This window comes from Aspergillus clavatus, genomic scaffold (genome assembly GCF_000002715.2).
Source record: "Aspergillus clavatus NRRL 1 1099423829798 genomic scaffold, whole genome shotgun sequence".
NCBI lineage: Eukaryota > Fungi > Ascomycota > Eurotiomycetes > Eurotiales > Aspergillaceae > Aspergillus > Aspergillus clavatus.
In genome coordinates, this window is record NW_001517101.1 from 1,348,198 (window position 1) to 1,367,903 (window position 19,706).

The 19,706-nt window shown below is 49.7% G+C and overlaps 5 protein-coding genes across 5 annotated transcripts, besides 9 other annotated features; 4 read left to right on the forward strand and 1 right to left on the reverse strand.

The window, feature by feature from the left end:
- Window positions 1-630: 630 nt before the first annotated feature.
- Window positions 631-1,137, forward strand: ACLA_091990 (putative Yippee zinc-binding protein Moh1; the record flags this gene model as incomplete). Its single annotated transcript, XM_001272926.1, is given in 3 exon segments — window positions 631-729; window positions 803-1,027; window positions 1,039-1,137. The coding sequence occupies 3 exon segments, from the start codon at window positions 631-633 to the stop codon at window positions 1,135-1,137; spliced, it is 423 nt and encodes a 140-aa protein (XP_001272927.1).
- A 927-nt stretch (window positions 1,138-2,064) lies between these two features.
- Window positions 2,065-3,429, forward strand: ACLA_092000 (alcohol dehydrogenase family protein; the record flags this gene model as incomplete). The annotated part of the gene is made up of 6 exons (XM_001272927.1): window positions 2,065-2,201; window positions 2,261-2,407; window positions 2,474-2,570; window positions 2,631-3,095; window positions 3,152-3,273; window positions 3,327-3,429. 6 exons carry the CDS (start codon window positions 2,065-2,067, stop codon window positions 3,427-3,429), a joined length of 1,071 nt encoding a protein of 356 aa, XP_001272928.1.
- Window positions 3,430-4,540: 1,111 nt separating this feature from the next.
- ACLA_092010 (KH domain-containing protein) lies at window positions 4,541-5,754 on the forward strand (the record flags this gene model as incomplete). Its single annotated transcript, XM_001272928.1, has 2 exons — window positions 4,541-4,931; window positions 5,057-5,754. 2 exons carry the CDS (start codon window positions 4,541-4,543, stop codon window positions 5,752-5,754), a joined length of 1,089 nt encoding a protein of 362 aa, XP_001272929.1.
- Window positions 5,755-7,363: 1,609 nt separating this feature from the next.
- On the reverse strand, window positions 7,364-10,527 carry ACLA_092020 (putative LPXTG-motif cell wall anchor domain protein; the record flags this gene model as incomplete). Its single annotated transcript, XM_001272929.1, has 2 exons — window positions 7,364-9,181; window positions 9,304-10,527. 2 exons carry the CDS (start codon window positions 10,525-10,527, stop codon window positions 7,364-7,366), a joined length of 3,042 nt encoding a protein of 1,013 aa, XP_001272930.1.
- Window positions 9,959-9,990: a microsatellite.
- Window positions 10,219-10,243: a microsatellite.
- A 126-nt stretch (window positions 10,528-10,653) lies between the features above and the next one.
- Window positions 10,654-10,724: a microsatellite.
- Window positions 10,654-10,725: a microsatellite.
- Window positions 10,726-10,760: a microsatellite.
- Window positions 10,761-10,826: 66 nt separating this feature from the next.
- Window positions 10,827-10,851: a microsatellite.
- Window positions 10,852-15,089: 4,238 nt separating this feature from the next.
- Window positions 15,090-15,113: a microsatellite.
- Window positions 15,114-15,898: 785 nt separating this feature from the next.
- Window positions 15,899-15,935: a microsatellite.
- Window positions 15,903-15,934: a microsatellite.
- A 1,470-nt stretch (window positions 15,936-17,405) lies between the features above and the next one.
- dspD (putative protein-tyrosine phosphatase) lies at window positions 17,406-19,514 on the forward strand (the record flags this gene model as incomplete). Its single annotated transcript, XM_001272930.1, has 1 exon — window positions 17,406-19,514. One exon carries the CDS (start codon window positions 17,406-17,408, stop codon window positions 19,512-19,514), a length of 2,109 nt encoding a protein of 702 aa, XP_001272931.1.
- Window positions 19,515-19,706: the final 192 nt, after the last annotated feature.

Below are 19,706 nucleotides of genomic sequence, written 5' to 3' on the forward strand. Positions count from 1 at the left end.
TACATAGCAGTTATCTATTCGTACTGTGTCACGTCTCCCTTGAGGTGCGGGGATCCCAAGAAAGTCACCAGTCACACTCAGCACAGACAGAGCAGCTGCCCGATTATTACACCTGCTGCGCCTCTCTTTCTGCCTTCTGGGTCTCTGGGCTGTCTCGCATCAAGTGCTTATCCTTCCCACTGCTCCGGACCTCCATTTCTACCCCTATCTTGTATTGATCTCGTCATTTATTTTGACCTCCTGTTCCTGGAATCACCCCGTTGTTCCCGTTATACCCCGTACCTACTTCCTTGCTCCCAACAAAGGTGTCCGATTGAAGATATAACTCATAGGGCTGAAAATACCTGGGTGAAAACAATTGTCAGTCCTCCAGCCCTGAATCAAGGTACAACTTGGCCGCCCCCTTGGAAATCAGACTAAGTCGGGTTTCCCCCTTGTGAGGTATTAAACAAAGCGGGCAACCCGGAACAACAGCTCTCCTCTATTATTCATTTATTTCCTTCCGGAAAGACTACCAGAGGCCTATACTAGACTGATACGGGCTACCCACCTCGTCATTGTCGAGCTCGCACTCCGGAACTTACCTCACGAGGTTGGTGGTAGTGGAAAGGCAAAGCAATACAGGTCATCATGGGTCTTGCGTACAACGTCTATCTTACTTCCAATAAGATCTTTGGATGCAAGAAATGCAAAACACATCTTGCTGATTACAACGATATCATTAGCCGCGTGAGTTTCTTTGTCCCTCTTGCTCCCTTAATCAAGAAGCCGTTCGCTGATTTCTCGTTCTACGCTGCTGCAGAACTTCCGTGGCCAACATGGAAAAGCGTACCTGTTCAACACTGTCGTTAACGTAACCCACTCCGAGCCTGTCGACCGTAACATGACTACGGGCAGACATATTGTTCGGGACATCTTCTGCAGGCAATGCACCGAACTAGTAGGATGGAAGTACGACAAGGCGCACGAGACAAGCGAGAAATACAAGGAAGGGAAGTTCATTCTGGAGGAAGAACTGCTGTGCGTGGTGTGCTGAAGATCGGGGCGCCTCTTGTCATGAAGGATCCTCGGTCCGGAACAGAGGATGCTTCCAAACGAACCATGGAGACGATTCTCAGCAGGCAGTGGGAATCGTGATACAATCGGAAAGACTGATTCAAGCAGCGAAGCGTCTTTGATTCTTGGTGTTGGTGTGGGCGGCGTTAAATAGGTTATTTCAGCTCTTTATTCTTGGGTTCTTTTTGGGCGGTTGAAGCAGACCAAGGCGTAATTGAGCCTTAAGTCCGTCATTATAAGCAGTATATCAAAGCACTCGAATTCAATTATTCTCTTTTGGGCTCAAGTATTCGAGCATGCTATCGGCGACAGTACTTGTCTTCGCTCATAGCACAGACTGTAGAGGGTGCTCCAACGTCTGTCATGATTGCAGGAATCCCTGCCAACACATGGCAGCCAGCGTATAATCACTATTCGTTTCCCACCGGCTCGTAGAGCATATGTGCAGTCACCTAGTGGTATGACATCGTGCAATGCAATGCTATTGACCTGACTCAGCATTTGAAACAAGATCAAAACAGAGACAGCTAACTGAATGCCCTCTAGTATTTCCTTGTAATAAAGATGCCGAGTAGTAGAGAAGCAGTAAACACTCAATGCCCCAAGTCGGGCTATATATATATCAATGACTGCCAAGATCTCACTCTCCCTGTTCAGATCAACATTACTATTGATTACTTTAATCCTTGCAATTCTCAAAATACGATTGACTCCATCTTACCAGCATCCCACGCCGAAGAGAGCAATATTCTATACTCCCGCTAAATCCCTCATTATTCCCTCAGTGTATTCTTTTCCAATACCTCGGATAACATTGTTTAGTCCTCTGAAGAGCCTGCATCGTAGCCCCACAACCGCGGAGCGTCATGAGGGACAGCCGTTATCGGATGTGGAGTGACTGGGAGTGGTCACTGAGGCATCGTCTTCTCGAATCATCAGTGTTCGTGTGAAATCCTGCTTGAACCATCTTGGATGCTTTAAATGCGCAGCCAAGGTTAAAAAAAAACAATGGCTACCAAAGATACGATGCGCGCGGTGGTATTCCATGGCCCCTTCAAGGTGGCCGTGGAGGAGCGGCCAGTGCCCAAAATCCAGGATCCGGAAGATATCATCGTGCAGGTAACCTATACTGCTCTGTGCGGCAGGTAAGGCACCCGATACCCGTGACAGATCTGGTGTGGTGGCAAAGGCCTGACGGCGATAGTGAGCTTCATATGTACCGTGGCATTGAGCCTGCTGGCTCGGGGTTTATCATGGGACATGAGTTTACCGGAGTCGTTGTGGAGACTGGTGATGCTGTGACGACGATCCAGAAAGGGGACAAAGTTGTCAGTGCTTTTACGACGTCTTGGTAGGTTTGATGGGGACGTTCTCGCTACGGGGGCTCTTTTTTTTGCTGATTTGCGAACCAATATAGTGGAAAGTGTTTTTACTGTAAACAAGGTTTTTCTTCTCGGTGTGAGAAGAACGTCCTGTTTGGATGCGATGCTCTGGATGGAGGACAGGCCGAGTTTGTAAGTGGACAGCGTTCCACTACTACGTTTCTATTTTGACATCTGATCATATGCTCGCAGGTTCGGATCCCAAATGCAGAGGGGAGCGTCATGAAAGCCCCTGAGGGTGTCGAGGATAAGCTCCTGGTCCTCATGGGGGACATCTTCCCGACTGGGTATTTTGCAGCGAGTAATGCGTTCAAGGGACGCACTCCGGAGCAAATCTCTGAGCAGACGGTGGTGCTGATCGGCTGCGGACCCGTCGGGCTGTGCGCATTGATTAACGCTCTCGAGTACAAGCCAAAGCATCTGCTCGCAGTTGACTCAATTCCTGCGCGGCTGGAACTGGCCAGAGTGCTTGGTGCTGAGCCCTGGAACTTCCAGACCGATCGGGAAGGGCTGGATAAACGTATCAAGGAGCTGACGGATGGACGAGGAGCCGATGCTGTGATTGAAGTGGTTGGACTAAGCCCAGCACTGAAGACTGGGTTCGATCTGCTGCGCCCATGGGGTGTCATTAGCAGTGTGGGAGTACACAACGGAGAGGTAAGACCGCGTCTTTCGTATCATCCGTTTCGAGAGACAATTCTGACACTCATCAGATTCCCTGGGATGGTAATGACGCATACGGAAAGAACCTTACGATTCAGATGGGTCGATGCCCCGTTAGATCTGTTTCAGAACCTGCGTTGGAGGTCCTCAAGAAAAATCAGCACTTGCTAGGGTATGTCTTCTGCTCGCCTTCGATTAATCTGCATTCGCTGATGAGAGACTTAGATTCATGACAGAGAATATCATGCCTCTCTCGCGAGCTGTGGAGGGCTATGAGATCTTCAATGCGATGAAAGTGCAGAAGATTGTGTTTGAAGCTGATAAATAGTAGTGTATATACTCGGATCAAACCTACCAATAAATACCCTTTTAAAGTGGAAACTCCTTCTCTTTGATCGGATATCCACTAAATTCACAAATCATTCATTTCCTCTGCCTCCAAGACCTCTGCTCGTAGATTGATGCTGGATGATCTCAGGTGACGGGACTTGGACCTCATGGATATTTGACCACATTTACTCCTGCTCTGTGGTCCAAGATTAGATTGATCAATTCTTTATTGTTAATCGAACAAACTAGCAATAAGAATAGGCATCTTGTAAATAGTATCTATCTGCCTGTCCAACAAAAAGAGAGCAGAATTGACTGATGGCCCGTTGAGTGCATCTCTGCTGTCAAACACCGCCCAGGACCAGCCAAACAACTGGCCAAGCTAAGCACCAAATGAATTATTTCCTACACTAACTCAACTCATCTCTTTCAATAATCTTCTCCTCCTCCCGTCATTTATTATTTCTCTTTTCCTTTCTCTCTTCTCTCCTTCTCCTGCTTCACTCTTATCTTCCCATCGTCTTTTGCCTCCATCCTCTTCCCCCTCCTCTTCTTCTTCGTTTCCTCCATCTCCTTTCTCCCTTCCAGTCCCCTTTTTCCTCCTCTCCTCTTTCCTCCTCGTTTCTTCCATCCCGCTTTCCATCGTCTGCGCTTCTTGATCCTCCATCTCCCCCGCCTACCGAAACCCCTCTGAATCGCTCAACGACGTATCCCCCCTCCTACAGCTCCCTTTGTCCGCCAATACAATCTTGTTGTTGTGCGCTGCCTCATCTCTTTACGATCCCCTTGGATCGTCTCTTCATTCCTCAACTTCTTGTCACTCTTCCTAGGTGAGTGTTGATGCATTCCGTCATGTTGTTTTCATCCATTCAGAGTTGAGTCGTGTGTTATCTCTTCTGGTGTCTTGCTCTGTACCACACACCATGTCCACCAAAAAAAAAATCTGAAACCTAGTCATCGAAGCGTCTCTTCAGCTTGAATTATTCTCCTCGATTTGCACACCCTTCCTGACCACTAGTAGAACGACCCATTCTAGGAGCTCTTCCTCGCTGAAGTTTCATCAATCCGCTTTTTCCGATCACTAATTCCTCGTCATCACCTTTACGACAATGGACTCCACTGAGATGCGCGATGCTCCTCCCGTCGTGGACGACGCGATGACCGACGCCATGAACGTGGTTGATGAGGGTGACATGGACATCACTCCCAAGACCGAAGAAGAATACGCGCAATCTATGCTTACTCTCCGTGCGATCGTTTCTTCCAAGGAAGCTGGTGTGATTATCGGCAAGGCTGGTAAGAATGTTGCTGATCTGCGCGACGAGACCGGTGTCAAGGCGGGCGTCAGCAAGGTCGTTCCCGGTGTCCATGATCGCGTCTTGACTGTCACTGGACCTCTGCAAGGTACCGCCCGCGCTTATGCTCTAGTGGCCAAGGGCTTGCTCGAGGGAGCCCCGCAGATGGGCATGGGTGGCATTGTCAACAACAACGGAACTCATCGTATGTTATCTTTTTTTTTCTGCCCCTTCTGTCCATGCGATTGTGTCCGCTCTGTCGCAGCAGACCGGTTGAACGGATCTCCCGTCGGAATTCTGTTGAAAATGAAACTGACTGACCGTGTTTAGCTGTCCGCCTTCTCATCTCCCACAATCAGATGGGTACCATCATCGGACGACAGGGTTTGAAGATCAAACACATCCAAGATGCGTCTGGTGTGCGTATGGTCGCTCAGAAGGAAATGCTCCCCCAGTCTACCGAGCGGATTGTGGAAGTACAGGGAACCCCGGAAGGAATCGAAAAGGCCGTTTGGGAGATTGGAAAGTGCCTCATTGACGACTGGCAGCGGGGAACTGGTACCATTCTTTACAACCCGGCCGTCCGTGCCTCCGTCGGTACGGGGTCCTCGATCAACACCAACACCACCGCGAGCAACGGCTACAACAGTCGCCCCTACAACCGGACTGGCAACGGTGCCGACTTCAGCGATGGTCAATCTGCTGGCTACAGCAGACGCTCCAACCCCGATACATCCAACCGTGGCTATCCCCTTGTCACAGAGGACGGCGAAGAGATCCAGACCCAGAACATCAGCATCCCAGCTGACATGGTTGGATGTATCATCGGCAGAGGTGGTAGCAAGATCACGGAGATCCGCAGGAGCTCTGGAGCTCGCATTTCCATCGCCAAAGCTCCTCATGATGAAACGGGAGAGCGTATGTTCACGATCATGGGTAGCGCTCAGGCCAACGAGAAGGCTTTGTACCTTCTGTACGAGAACCTCGAGGCTGAGAAGACCCGCCGCAGCCAGCTGCCCCAAGAATAAAGGCCTCGGACTCGTCTTTTGGTCTTGAGCTCGATGTGTTTTCACCCGCAACATGTCGTTCCAGCAACGGTCACACACCTTTTACAGAGGAGCGAACTTCTTTTCTTGAACCATTTCCTGCCTTTGAAGTTGTTTTCTTTTTTTTTTATCTCTTTCCTTCCGACCCTGTTCTTTCCAATCTACCCGGCCTCCTTAATTTCCAACAAATCTCAGGGTTGCTGCAGTGGGCGGCACATCTCCATCGAATACCATGATCCTTGCGATCTTTCCATCGGTCGCCCCCGTGCTAAATGAGCTCAGAAAATGACTGACGCCATGTTTGTTCAACTATCGATCCTCAGTTATCTCCGTTCCCTCCCTAAGCTTCGCTCTTCGGATATGAACAAACCTCTCTCCAACTCTCTGCCTTTCCCTTTCTAGCTCCTGCTTTACCCCCTCATTTCTTCTCTGAAAAGTCGCTTCGTTGCAGGCTCAGCCATCAAAATATCCCGAATATTCTCACGCCTCACCTGAATGTTCTTTCCTAAATCTTCAACTCCGCTCCCAATGACCCAGTGTGCGTTCGCATGAATTCAGTGCGGAGCAACTGTCCTCTTATGCCTCATATCTCAAGCATCTATTATACGGGCTAGTTCTCCTGTTTTCTGTATTTCCTTGATTCCTCATATCTGGCAAAACCATCCAACATGTGTATCTGCAAGAGCCTCCGTGTTCCCGTTGTGGATCAAATAAAGACATGAAGAATTTAATGAGGCGAATTTCGTCCGAAATTGAAAAGACAAATGGATTAGCAGTGGACAATAAAAATGCGAACTACGCTTCGGCTCTTGATGTTTGATGCTTAAAATGGTCTAGTGGCGTAGCGTAGACCTCGATGAATCTCTACGTCATGTCATCAACGGTTGGTAATTATGAATTGGATTCTCTTGACGGGCATTTAAAATCATTCATCATGCACTTGACAGATAAGAAATCGGTACACGAAGGAAAGCTGTGTTGTTGTACATGGATGTGGACAGGTAAGAGCTGCAAAAGAGTGTAGGCGAAAGGGAAGTAAGAGGTAAGTCTGATGCTGTATGTGTCGGGGGAAGAAGGACGGACAGCAGATTATACCCAACTGCCAAATGTCCGGTCTTGTCTTCCTCGCAACGAGAAGAATATGTATAAGAAGGGAACCAATAGGGAGGAGAAAGGAAAAAAAAAAGGGATCGTGGATGGTGACCATGGACCTTTCGTTGAAGAAGTGCCCATAAATACAATGGAATGTACAGATAGTTCGTGGGGCTGCCATGTGTATGCTTCCAAAGTTCCACGATTGCATGCATATTTCAAAGCATGGTAAGAAGAATCGAACATGGGGTCGTTAAGAATGTGCATAAGAAGGGAAGCTTGCTCGGAGGCAGAATCGTGCATGATGCAGAGTGTTTCGAAGGAGGTAGGGACGAAGACAAAAAAAATAGGGGAAGAACGCCGGCTGAGAAGAAGATTCAATAGTCCCAGTTTGTGTATCGCTGCGTTAAGATGGTAGAAAGCCGTAACTGACATCGATAGACTCCGATGAAAACAATCGTACAACGGGACAAACGAGAAGGATGAGGTTCGATTCAAATCAATCGATGCTGACATTTACAGAGCTCGCGGCGTCATCGTAAGTGGCCATCGGTCGATGCCTAAGGCCGAAAGCTCGGACGCCCATGCTGTTCGCTCGTATCCGGTTCTGCTGGATCGGGGTATAGCTAGCCGCCTGTTTGCTTGACGAGACGGAAATCCTCGTCTGCGAGTGCACATTTTCGCCTGGACTCGGCGGCATTGGAATCCCGCTGGGGGTCGCGGCATGATCGGGAGCACCGTATCTGCGGGATCCTGCCAGGATGTTCGAACGGGATGTTGCTGGTGTAAAACTGCCTGGAGGGACGAGGCTTCTACGGAGCGGAATACTTGACTGTACAGTCGGGGTTCGAAGCTGCGTACGTGGGGATTGATACGACAGTCTTGAACTCTGATCGCGCGGAGTATCCGGCGCCGTTTGAGAGGCAGTATACACACCAGTCCGCTCCCGCGTTGGGAACCGTTTAATCGGACGCGGATTGTCCATGTCGGTCATTGCTCTTGAGAAGGAACGACTATGCGGATTTGGCTCATCGCCATTGTCCTCATCCGGCTGGAGTCTCTTGGTCCGCAATGTGGTTGAGAGACGGTTTAGACGGCTTCTAGGAGCTGATCCACCTGGTAATTGCGTATTGCTGCCATCTGCAACGGGAGATTGATCTTTGCTGCTGGTATGGGTGGCAGCAGCCAAACTTGCCCGTCGTGCCTCCAGGCGGTTGGTGATACTCTTCCGCCGACCTAAACCTATGTCCTCAGGAGCCTGAATGGTACTCCGCCGGAAGGGAAGAGCAGGCGTGGGGGCTTCACCGTTTGTGCTGACGTGTAATTGAGTTATAGTGTCATCATCACCGCTAGAGGCCTGCTGCTGTTGAGGAGGCTGCACATCCGACAGGGCGATGCAGAGCTCAGTTAAGCTGCGGCAGACGCTATCGGCCTTCCGCCTGTTCTGTCGATCAGACGGACTATAGCCATTCACACATGAGACTCCGCCTGAGGGCGCTTGATTGGTACCCAATGTGTTTGAAAGGGCCAGCGCATCCGTAACTGCAGCGTCAAGGGCCTTAAACACTTCATTACTCAGCACGGTCTTTGCCTTGAGTAGCGCAGAATGCAGAAGTGGATGAACCGGGTTGGCAACATTCTCGGAGTCGCCAGACAGATTGCTGGTCTTGTGGTTATGCTTTGGCGACGAGGATACGGTCGTCACAGTGGTAGTTGCAGTCCGCGGTCGCTCCCCAGAAACCGAGGAGATCGCCGCCTGAGACGATGGGGGTAGCTTTCCGGTCAACTCCAACTTCTTAATGCGCGACTTGAGATCTTCCAGCTCATCCCAGACCGTGGATGGAGCGGTGGTCGACAGGGTCGACTCCGTGCCATCCTGCCGAGACCGGTCCGGTTCAACCCGGGCACGCTCCGTGACATCGGATCCTGAGGGCTGCCGACTGCTTCTAATGCTAGCAAGCGCCGAATGGCGGTATGCTCGAGGATCCTGTAGCGAGCCTCTCCTTTCTATGGGGATTTCGGGCGATTGAGGTGAATCATCTGGGCTTGTCCGATTGAATCTGCTTCGTGGCAGGCCAATGGTCGACCTCGAACTCGAGCCGATCACTGAATGTCGTGAGCGGCTATGGTCATCAAGAGGATGGGCGGAGGCCGAGTAGGAGTAGGGCAAAGCGCTGTAAGGGTTGGATGGAGAGGTATGATGGGAATGCAAGGGGGTTTCATAAGTGTTGAGCTGTTGATGATCGGGCGAAGGGGTCTGCTCGTTGAATCGGGAGGTTGGTGAGCGAAGATGGCTGCCAGATAATCCGAGTCGCGACTGTATCTCATCAGAATGCCATTATACTGTCAGCCAATGTGATCTGAACCCCGAGTGGGAGGAGCCACGGGAAGGGTATGGGGAGCCAATGGTCTCCTTGGCCATGATTGTCCTCGACTCACCCGCCTAAGCTCCGACCGTCCCAGGGAGTCGCGCCTCTTCGAATCGGATCGGGCGATGTTCAGGAAAATATCTTCATTCTTGGATCTAGGGTCCTCTGCGAGTGGTGTCCTAGCGCCATCTTCCAGGTCGGATAGATCGACACGGTTGATAGCGCGATCGCGCTCCTCTGCAAGTGGGTTCCCCTGAACGTAAGGCGTTGTGGCTGATGGCATCCTCCCCTTCACATCTGCTTGGATATTCGGTTGCTGATACTGTGATAACGATTTTTTACGACGACGCTTCGAGGCATTGGAGTTCAACGCGTTGTTGGTCGAATCGGCATCGAAGGGCCAAGCCAGATCGCTCGATTCCTCTGAAAAGGATAAAGGAGACGGAAGATGCGACGAGGTCGCAGAAGCGGTCGGATCTCGGGGACGGGAGAGACTAAAACCTGGGACAGCGCGCCAGGGTCTGTCGTACAAGAAAGTGCGCTGCTGCTGGGGGGTCGGGGACGGGTCGGCGCTTGACGTTGGTTCGATGGGAAAGGTCCCGTGAGACGACGTTAAGGCTCGCTTGTGCAGAGGAATCTGATACTCGAAACTAAATCGACTTTGCGGCAAGCGAGGTACGGAAGATGAAGATGCATGAGGATAAGACGATGATGATGACGGAGAAGTTGTTGTTGTTGTTGTTGTTGTGATTGTTGTGGCTGCTGGCGCTGATGGGGAGTCGCTGGTACTGGCGGACTTTAGCGTGGTTGCTCTGCCCGCGTCACGGGGATCCGCCGCAAACATGACGGTCTGACGGCTGTGAGTTTTAGTTTCGGGTTTACTGTTGGTGTTGTGAAAGTAATTATTATCATGAGCGGGATCTGGGTCGCTGTGAGGGTCATCCGAGTGGCGTTGCGATCTCTGTCGCCTCCAGGGATACACTAGCGACGACGACGACAACGACGACGACTCGACCTGGTTCAACCGGGGCGATGAGAGCGGAGAGGTGGTAAGAGTGTATGATGCAGGAGCTAGGTTATCTTCTGCTGTGGCCACCCATGAGGAGGCATTCACGACTGAACGGCGAGCCTGGATGCGATGCGGGTCTCTCTGGGGTGCGTCAATGGTCTGGTTTAGAAGCACAGCAGAATCCGTCTGTCGTCGACGTCGAGGATGACGACGATGGAGAGTGTCATCTGGAGGAGATCGTGGGATTATGGTCGACACGGGAGAGAAAGCTACGTCCTTGGACATTTGCAACGAGGGTCAGGCATCGATACGATGCACTGCTGCATGTCCCGGTTGGAATTAATTGGTTGGATGCAGACTGGAGATGGGGAATGAGGAGATTTCAATAAGTGGTGGAATTTCTGGAAGCGGGAGAGAGAGAGAGAGAGAGAGAGAGTGTGTGTGTGTGTGAGAGAGAGAGGGAGAGAAAGAGAGAGAGAGAGACTGCTGTTGTTGCTGTTGTTTGCTGCTGCTGCTACATACTAGAGAATCGTTCGCTAATAATAACAATAGTAATTATAATGATGATGACCGATCTCATCTCGGGGAGAGAGAGAGGGAGAGGGAGAGAAAAACTAGATACTCTCCCAACTAGTCCATACTTAGCATTGAAATTGGTCAGGAACAGGAACAGCAGCTGGTGGTGGCTGGGACAATCTGGAGCCGTGTGGAGCATCATCAGTCTAGACGACGGAGAATAAACTTGGTGATCAATATGATCGATGTGTCTGATTTGGGTCTGAGAGAGGATTCAGGATGTGAGACGAGAGCTCTGTAGGACGACCGAGCAAGTCTCCAGTCCTCCATATTATTATTAGAGATTATCCTATTCTCCAAGATGTTACAGCGATAGCTTCATTAGAAGCAGAACAACTCCGATGCGGCCATATCAAGTGCAACTGTGCAAGTTAACACAATCAGTGTTTGAGAAGAAGTGGATCTTTCCAGCTAAAGAAGCCATCGGAAGACCACACAAAACCCTTGGTGGATTCAGGGAATAAAACTCTTCTCTTCTGATACTAACTACCTACTACTATCTTCTCCCAGTACTACCTAGGTCTTCTTGCGCGCTCTACAGTTTCTGGAGCAACAACAAACAAACGAAGCTACCGAACCATGGGTTATTACAGCTCAATCCTTGGTCCATGCATCACAGAAGTACACAGTAGGGTGAAGATTTTTCTCATCTCCATTTTGACAGTTTTGTTTTCCCAGGGCTTCCGGGTTGAAGATTTCTGTTGCTATTGTGTTTCTGCGACGCCACTATGGGCCAGAATATTCATCTGGTGCCACGTATATCCTGCAGCATCCCTGCCTTACTCGCTTCTTGAGAAAGAGTTTCTTGAGAAAGAATATAAAGTAGGGAGCACAGGGAATCGGTTGTTGATATACACCGCTGCTGTGCAAACCGCACGATTTCTTCATCGTCCAACTGTTCGATGAAGAACCCTCCCCCTTACTTCACTGCACACGTCTGTTGCGTGTTATACGAGCCAGCATGTTGTCAATTTTTGGTACAATCAGCTACATTCTGCGAAGGTGAAAGGCAGAATGTCTTCGAAGTTCTTTGGGTCTGTAACGAATTTCCGCTGGGGAGGAATCGGAGCGGATAGACTACGGAATATGGAGGTCAAACTTGATCATGTCCATAATTGAGCGATCTGACGGATGACAGCGGACCTGTCGTCTTGAGCCGGAAACCAACAGAGCATATTGGCATGCGTACCTTGATTTTCAGGCCCGAAAGGCCCATAGTTGGGTTTCGCGTGGTTTGTAGCTGGCCTGCTGGGCGGCTCTTCTTCGGTTACCCGATCTAACACTACGATGGTAGGATTCTTTCACGAAACGTAGGTTCAGGTATAAAGTTTCCGAGCTGAGAAGCCTGAGAGCTCCCAGTCTCACCTGAGGATCATCCAGTAACCCGACTCCCTGAGACTAAGAAGGTTCTTCCCGAATCCTCAATCTATATCAAACTCTTGAGGGTTCGGTCTTCCATGCTCTGGGAATACACTTGCCTAAGACCTGGGACGGATTCATGTGTTTCAGCTCCGAAGTAAACCTAGCTTCAGAGAGTGAGATCTCGGGCCTAAGGGCATCATCCTCAGGCTTGTAGAAAGTCAAGAGAAATGCAGGAATATCAGGTTCTCTGCTGTGCAGATTGATCGGATCATATGAGTTGGAAATTATGGACTGCAGCAGAACTATAGTTATTCCCGTCATATATATTTCCTAGGAGGCTGTTATATCTCAAAAATGAATCACACACTTGTGATATTGAGCCACGATTCATTCCCAGTACCCATCAGTCACAATAGCGGCGCGACAAGGGTAACACATGAGTCTAATACTTCATGGAACCTGTGGATGCCTATTTACCGAGCTGCTTTCGGGAAACAGATCCATCCTCTGCGCCATGTAGTCGGCAGCCTTCGACTTGATTTGGTCAACAATGCGATGCAGATTGAAATGGCGTATCCGAGTTCCGGAACCTAACACGAATACGCCATGACGGGTACGTGGATGGTGACGACATCCTTGCACCCTGGAGTAGTATAGGCCATAGGGGTCGTCTTATTGTACAGGGTTTAATGAGAGAATTTGGGGACTCGGGATTCTGAAACATACTCGGAATTCTCAAGTGTCGCCGACTCGCTGGGAATCGCAGTAGCTGGAACTTGGCCATAGCTCTCAAGCTGAGAGCCCACTGCCCACGTTTTCATCGCCATGGGCGCTTGGATGCTGTTTCAAATTGCTACTCCATTCGGAGACGATGTTCTCAGAATCGGTTGCTGTGGTAAACTTGAGTCTTAGATCAGCATGCCACTTGAAGCTGGATACAACAACGACTTGGATGGATGACTTGTTGGACAGGGAAGCCAGAAGCAGAACGCATGGTACTCCATGAACTTATAGTCTCCAGTAAAGCAAGTGTAGGTTCTCTTCAAAAACAGAATGACTGGAGATTGATATCCGCATAGGGTCTTGCTTGATATCGAACTGCAGGCCCAAGTGCTCATAATGAGCAAGTGTTAGCTATAGAGTGCCAGATATAAGCCGATCAAACATGATCAACCCACCGATTGAATCCAAGCGCTCTGGTGGAGAATGAGTAAGAGCGCTAACACGTGACTCGGACCCCCTCAAGTTCCCTAGTGGCTTAGCATCTCTGCCATGCTGTTTCAGAACTTATCCCAACTCCGCTGAGTTAGCGCGCACGCTGTGATAGTCTTGCTGTTGGTCGTTTCAGATGCTGCAGCTAACCAACCATAAGCGAGTTGACTGTCTTGTGGGCTCGGAATATTGGATCATCTAGATCGCCAGACGCTAACCCTCATCTCAGCGCAAGGTCGTGACTCGCAATCAGACTAATGTTGAGTCTTTCATGAATGATCTGACAATGCGGATCCACTGAACGCGTTGTCCTCTTTCCTGGACAGACTGCAGTCTGCAGCCTCTCAGGAGGAAATAGGGCATCCTCCTTATCAATGATTTCAGGGTCATGGTGAATCGCGTAGGTATCCCAAAGTGGCACTGCTTAGCTCCTTAGCTGAATGCACTTGGCAGGTTGGCGGCACGTCCCAAATCCCATAGACAAGCCACGGCAGCGCCTCAATCCTTAGTCACGTAACTAATGTTTTCCATCCGCCCTATCATCGCCTTGATGTCGTCCCCGCTGTCCAGGGGCGAGTTCGAGCCGATCTCGATTCTTCGATGTGACAACTCTTTGACCCGATGTTTCACTTCTCAATGGTCAAGAAACAAGATGGGCAGCGGCTATCCGTAGGAGACAGTTATGTAGGGCTTCTTACATGGGTTTCAGGGGAGAGTCCATAGTGCTTGAGTTGAAGTCTGCATGTGAGAATTCTGACACTCTTCAACCTACCGATTGAGTCAATAATCATAAGATATCTCATCAGAATGGAGCCCTCCAAAAAAAAGCCAAATTTAAGCCTCAGCTGAGCAAGCAAACAATTGCCAGTTTGCCACAGAAACCAGAGAACCGTGCACTTCAGCGGGTCAAAATCGAAAATAGTGAATTTGGAATTCTTGTATTTTTGTGGCTTTTGATAGTACTGTGATCTTGTCTGAGGCTGCTGTTGACTCGTCAAACAAGTCGGTGGTAATCTTTTGGGGCTAGTAACTTAGGTTCGATATGGTTGATCTATATTTTGCTTCAGAGGCTTCTTCAGTAGTAGATAATAATCTTCAACAGTCAATTGTTCTGCATGTTTTCTAGAAAGATCTCCCCATGAAGGATGTTGCTCAGCAGTAGTAGCATTGAGCAGTGGGCTGAAAACGGTGAGTGGCTCACCTGGCAGGTTGCAGTCGACCATACTACAGTAGACACAGTTCGCAGTTGGTGCATCTGGTGCAGATACTACTTACTAATTACTACTGTACGATGATAATCTTACCCGGATCCAGTACTACTACCGTGTACTGAGACTTCTGAAGTCATGAGGCTTCAAGCTGGCCGACTCTAGGAAACTTGTACAGAGGATATTACCGAGTCTAGGATACCTCATCGTCTTGCTCCGACTGTTGACTCTACTATGCTTTCAGCTTCCCCATACTCCTTAAAATTCTTGATTTGACTTGTGCCACTTCCACTTCCACTGCCACTGCCATTGCCTAAAAAGCCTCCCGCTCCTGTCTCTCACTTTCTTTGTTATGTACCTGGCTAGTAGTACTAGATAATTTACTCTATGACTAGTACTGTATGTCTGTTCTGTCCTAGCTCCTAGGCTTAAGTGCCCAGTGGCGCTGACTGTGGAGCCATCTTCCTTGTTGACTTGCACCTGACCCTTTTTTATTTTATTTTATTTTTTTTTTCATTTGAAAAATCCAAAGGGGAAGCCCAAAGACCACTAAGTTATGAAGGAATATCTGAAACAGACCTGATTCCTGGTCGGGCGCGTCTGGAGTTGATGGGATACCGTTGGCCCACCGGACTTCGTGATCTGTGCTTCCTGGCTTCACTCAACAGTCACAGTACATTCTCAACGGACATTTTCTCCCCATGTTGGATGATTGTATCAGATTTCGATCCAACCTCGGTTTTTCTTTCTTTGTCGTCGTCGTCGTTGCACAGCAGCCGTATTCTTCATACTATGGTTTTTATCCAAGATTCAGGATGGAAGAGCTCATTTTCCTTCTTCCCCATAATCATTTACACCAGACTTTCGATAGCCAGACTAGCTGAAATGCTCGTGTTGGCAGGATCTTGAGGATCTGTAGTTGCGAGTCCCTCGTCAGGGTTTGGCGCCCATGATGCACATACCAGCCTCCCATCAACCTGGGCGGCTAAATTTAGAGCTCCAGGCGCTGAATGTTCGGTGGTGCTGAATTTCCATTGGTTCTCCTACTTTTGGTTGACTTGAGGCAGTTTGCGGAGCTCCATTGCGGGAGATATTTTGATTGGCTCTCCATGAGAACGCAGCCCACCATCCTGCCGGGGCTCTTCCCCCCCAATCACTGTTCTTGAATTCCTGTTGGTTCAAGGGAACTGGTTTATTCTTAGTTCCATCCATTTCATCACGGTTCATTTCATTTTAATGTGGTATTATTATTATTCTCTCTCTTTTTTTTTTTTATTATTATTTTTGAAATATTTGAATTTCTTTTTTTTTTTTTTTTTTTTTTTTTTTTTTTTTCCCCCTCCCTCTCTCTCCCTTCCTACTACAGTTATACTGCAGTACGAGATACTCCTACAACTACTTGATGATGTTTCTCTGCTGCTGCTAATGTTGATGGAGGACAAAGTAGTGATGGAGTTGAGAGGAGTACTCTAGTACTCTAGCCTCTATCACCTGTAGCAGTACCTTAGGTCTCTACGATCCAGTAGATAGATAGGTTGTCGTAGTAGTAGTAGTATCAGTATCAGTAAGATAGTAGTCAGTTAGTTACTCCTCCCACACTGACTGTCCACTACGGAGTAAGTATCTACTAAGTACCACCTTCGATGGCGACCTTCGTTTCCACACTAGATTATTATTCATGTTGGACCTTTGCTTTCTTCATTTCTTCCTCTTCTCTTCTCTTCTCATGATTATTCTCTCCCTCCTCTCTCTTCCTCTTCCCTCCCTCTTCTTGCTCTTCTCCCTCTGCCGTCTCTCCCCTCCGTCTCCCTCTCCTCATTGTTCTCTTCCCCCTTCTCTATAGGGCTCTTCTTCCTAGGTCTCCTGTGAATCGCCCTCATCACTATTGTGCTGTAGTCGCTCCCTCTCTTCCTTTTCTCTTTTCTTGGCCTATGGTAGACTACAGTATTACTACCTACCGAAAGTCCCGAGAATAATACCGACAGTACTCTTCCTGTTTCACTTCGTCATTCCCCGGTGGAAAACGACTGCCCCAGTGCCCATACCCATACATACACAACATCGGGCGGCAATTCTCCTCAACTTCAAACAATACCCGTCTCTTCTCTTCTTTCGCAGTCGCCATTTTTAAAGCTAAGAAGGAACAAACAGAGAAAAAAAACGACTCTGCTTTGCTATTATCTCTTCTTCTTCTTCTTCTTTTCTTTCACCGGCTCTGTTTGTTGTGATCATTGTTCAGTCATTTGTTTGACCCATCCAATCCTTTGCCCGCTTACTTCGGGGGGGGCCGGACATATTTCAAAGAGGAAAACAGTTCTCTTGTGGCATTCCTTGGTATGTTCGACATTGTCTCAGAAAGCTTCATACCTTCTCTGCCTAGCCCCAAGCGTCTTTTCCTTGTCTCTTTTCTTTGATATTCCGCTTACCTCGTTTTCGAGAAGTCAATGACTTTCTGATTCTTTCTTATCCTTCAATAGCTTTGTTGTTGTCGTTCGTTTTTATAGTTCGGTCTGACCGTCGGCCTGGTCTCACCTCTCCTTGCAGCTCTGTTTGCCTTCCATTCTCCCGATTTGGAGTATTCATGTGTTTGGAAAACGCGATATGCTAGTCGGAATCATGGATGCTGATCGTTCTCCGTCGAAAAGGTCGTTTGCGCAGGTAGCAAATTCGACGACACTTCTTTCACTTCAGTTCCCTGGATGCAATCAGTGCAGCTCTGCCATTGTTCCAGTACTTCGCGACAGCTGCGACTCTGAAAGGGTATCTCCTTTCAAACGCCGGTATATTGCACGGTCGTGGTCCGCCATGCCCGTACAAACGAGCCCACCATCGCTCCCGGACTCGTTTCCGTCATTGATGTCCGTATTCGGTGGCATCGCGCCCAGGTTTCCCGAGAAGGAGGAACATAGCGCATCACTCAAACATCTTGAAGTCACTCCACATGTCACCGTCAACACGTCTCGGCGCCCGCATCCCTTCCGGCACCGCGCGAGCGTCTCATCATCTGCCAACTCGGGATCAGCCGATTCCTCTCCTACCACCACCATCTCGACGTTCGACTCCTCGTCGGCTACGGATACATCCCCTAGTTCTTCGCCCGAATCCCCCTTGGCCATGCCGCTTTCGTTCCCCAAATTCATGCCACCCACGAGCAATTTTGAAATCCAATCGCAGTCTGCAGCGCAGGGCACGATGAATAAACCATTGTCCGATGCGCCGACCCCAGCGCGTCCGGACTCCCCCGGAAGACGGGCACGGAACCTCAAGAATCTTTCTCTGAGAATGGCACCGCCGTCGCATTTATCCCGGCCACCTATCGCGACGGCCTCGATTGTTGAAACTACCTCGCAGCATCATCTTTCCGCACCCCCGTCCCCGGTGCATCTTCCTCCCAAGAGCACCCGACGGAGACCTGCCAATCTCACCATTCGAACTCCGGGATTCGACAAGTCATTCTCCAGCAACATCACCGAGACCGTTCCTCCGACACCTCATACCCTTCATTCTTTGAGACACACCGAGTCTTCGCCCTCTCTGACCTCGATATTCTCTCCATCATTTGGCCCTAAGGGCGGCATGCAGTTGCCGCGACCAATAACCCATCACGGCAGCCGTCGTCCCTCCGGCGTCTCAGAAGGCAATCTGTCGCCCCTACAGTCGGCCGTGGAAGAGGATTCTCCCGCGGGCGGAGTTCTGCACGAACTCGAAGAGGAAGATGACCATCTCGATTCGAGGGAATCCACTCGGCGAAACGAGAGGGGTTATCCAAACGGCCCCGTGCGGATATATGACTCTGGGGTTTATCTCTACCTGGAGCCGACAGCGCGAGAAGCCTCTCAATTCGATGTCGTCGTGAATGTCGCCAAAGAGGTCGCAAATCCCTTTGCAACTGCAAATTCTAAGAATGAAACCGTCATGAGCACTTGGCGAAGTGCCTCGGTGGGCTCAAAACGATTGTCATGCGTGGAGCCAGCAACCGCTATCTCAGAAATCTCCTTCAAATCCGCTTTGGAATATCCCACGGCGGAGGCAGAGTCGCCGGCAACCCCCCGCGGTGGAGACTCATCCGGGCCCGAGTACATTCATGTTGGCTGGGACCACAATTCTGAAATTCTGGAGGATTTGCAGCCACTTTGCGAGTTGATCGATTCGCGAATTTCCGAAGGCAAGAAAGTACTCATTCACTGCCAGCTGGGCGCCAGTCGATCGGCCTCCTTGGTGATCGCCTACGGTCTGTACAAGAACCGGCATTTGGACTTCAATTCCATGTATGATATTGTCAAGGGACGCAGTCCCTGGGTTGGACCGAACATGAGTCTCATCTACCAATTGACCGATTTCCGCTCTCGGCTGCAGCACGGAGGAGCCCCGTCCAAACCTGCACCTCGGGAGTGGTTCGTACGGGGACCACGAAGAAGCTCCGAGCCCCAAGCTTCTCTCTCCACGAAGGCGGACTCAAACCCTTCGGATTGCGGTAGTTGCAGCCCTGGTGATTCCGTGACCGCTCTCTCGAATTGTCCATCGCAGACATTGTCGAATGCCCTCGCTGTACCTTCCACACACCCGACTACCCCGTCATCCACCACCAGTTGGAGGTTACCCAAATCCTTGACTCATAAGCGCAGCCTTTCGCCCCGGCCATTGCCTCTTCGTCAGCCAGTGGATGCCGCTCCATCGGGAGGGGCAAATGAGTCGGCAGATGTCTTCGAACGGGACTCACTTCGCGATCCAGCCGCCATTTTCTCTCCCCGGACAAATCAATTCCTGGCACCCTCTCTCGCACCTCCATTTCCCCATGGGTTGGAAGAGCGTATCTCTGATGGTCTCTGTCTCCGAACCCGGATAGCGGACCCTCGGTCTCCTCCTCCAGGAACCGAGCGATTGATCATGAGAAATATTGACGAATTTCTATAATTCTGTCCTGGGACTGCTTTCGAGACTGAGAGGCCTCATTCTGAGTCGGTCATCCCAGGACTAAGAAACGAGTACATGACCAATTTTTGCATGTTGTTTACCCTCTATTTTCCGGACTACCTCCGCTTCACACTCTTTCTGGATCTTTTCTAACCAGTCATAATCTGGTTCTCGCTCCTTCTTTCCATCCTC